Source organism: Sinocyclocheilus anshuiensis, unplaced genomic scaffold (assembly GCF_001515605.1).
Source record: "Sinocyclocheilus anshuiensis isolate Anshui unplaced genomic scaffold, SAMN03320099.WGS_v1.1 C32297012, whole genome shotgun sequence".
Classification (NCBI taxonomy): domain Eukaryota; kingdom Metazoa; phylum Chordata; class Actinopteri; order Cypriniformes; family Cyprinidae; genus Sinocyclocheilus; species Sinocyclocheilus anshuiensis.
This window is the reverse complement of record NW_015614405.1, coordinates 1-846: the sequence shown is the minus strand read 5'-3', so window position 1 is coordinate 846 and position 846 is coordinate 1. Positions and strand designations below refer to the sequence as shown.

Genomic DNA, 846 nt, shown 5'->3' with positions numbered 1-846 from the left:
ATCGTGAAGGTTTATGTAGGAGATCTGGCTCTACGGCTGTTCCTCGAATGACGACAACGTCTTTGTGCTCCCGTCCCGTCACAATAAGCCCCGCCCACACGCCCTCCCCCCGGTTAGGCCTCATCGCACGGCCTTGTGCTTTCCTCCGCAGCAGCCACATCTCTCCCCACAGCGCAGGCATGCGTGCAGGGGCAGGTAGCAGCACATGCAGGGCACGAAAAGAGACAGTGCCAACAGTGCCATCCAGCGGGCACAGCACAGCGGGTGCGGCCGCCGGCCCATCGAGTCCTCGCACGAGCATGGCTCCCAGAACTCGCCCTCGGAGTCCGACATGCAGTGGTAGAGCAGGCTCTCTGCGCACCACACACACGTCCACTGGCGCAGGCAGTGTAGTGCCGGGTCGGGAGCGTCCCGGCAGCGGCCCCGTCCGTTCTCTGAGGAGCTGAAGACGGCGCGGCAGTACACACAGCGTGACGAGCAAGAGGAGGAGCCCTGCGGGCAGGAGCTGTCGTCGTCGGGCGAGATGGCTTCCCCTCCACTGCCCCCTCGCTTGCGAGTCCGAGAGCGGGGCGTGGCGAGCAAGGTGTGGATGCAGCAGGGAGAGGGCGAGCCTTTGCCCGTCTCCTGCGGGGAGCTGCTGGCCGACGGCACTCCCGGCACGGCGTTGGGCATGCAGGTGGGTGAAGAGTTGAGCTGAGAGCCTTTGGTGTCCAGTATGACGGTGACCTCGCAGCCTGTGGTGCCCACGCCGGCCAGTTCCTTCTCAAAGCGCACCACGCAAAGCTCTGACTTGTCCTGGCTGCCGCCCACCACCACGCCCCCCGTCAGCCCGCCCACCTTGGTCCG

At 65.8% G+C, this 846-nt stretch overlaps 1 protein-coding gene across 1 annotated transcript; it reads right to left on the bottom strand.

Moving 5' to 3' along the window:
- Window positions 1-9: 9 nt before the first annotated feature.
- Window positions 10-843, bottom strand: LOC107682519 (sprouty-related, EVH1 domain-containing protein 2-like; the record flags this gene model as incomplete). The annotated part of the gene is made up of 1 exon (XM_016478732.1): window positions 10-843. A coding segment is annotated over one exon (723 nt), but the record flags the coding sequence as incomplete, so codon positions are not given.
- Window positions 844-846: the final 3 nt, after the last annotated feature.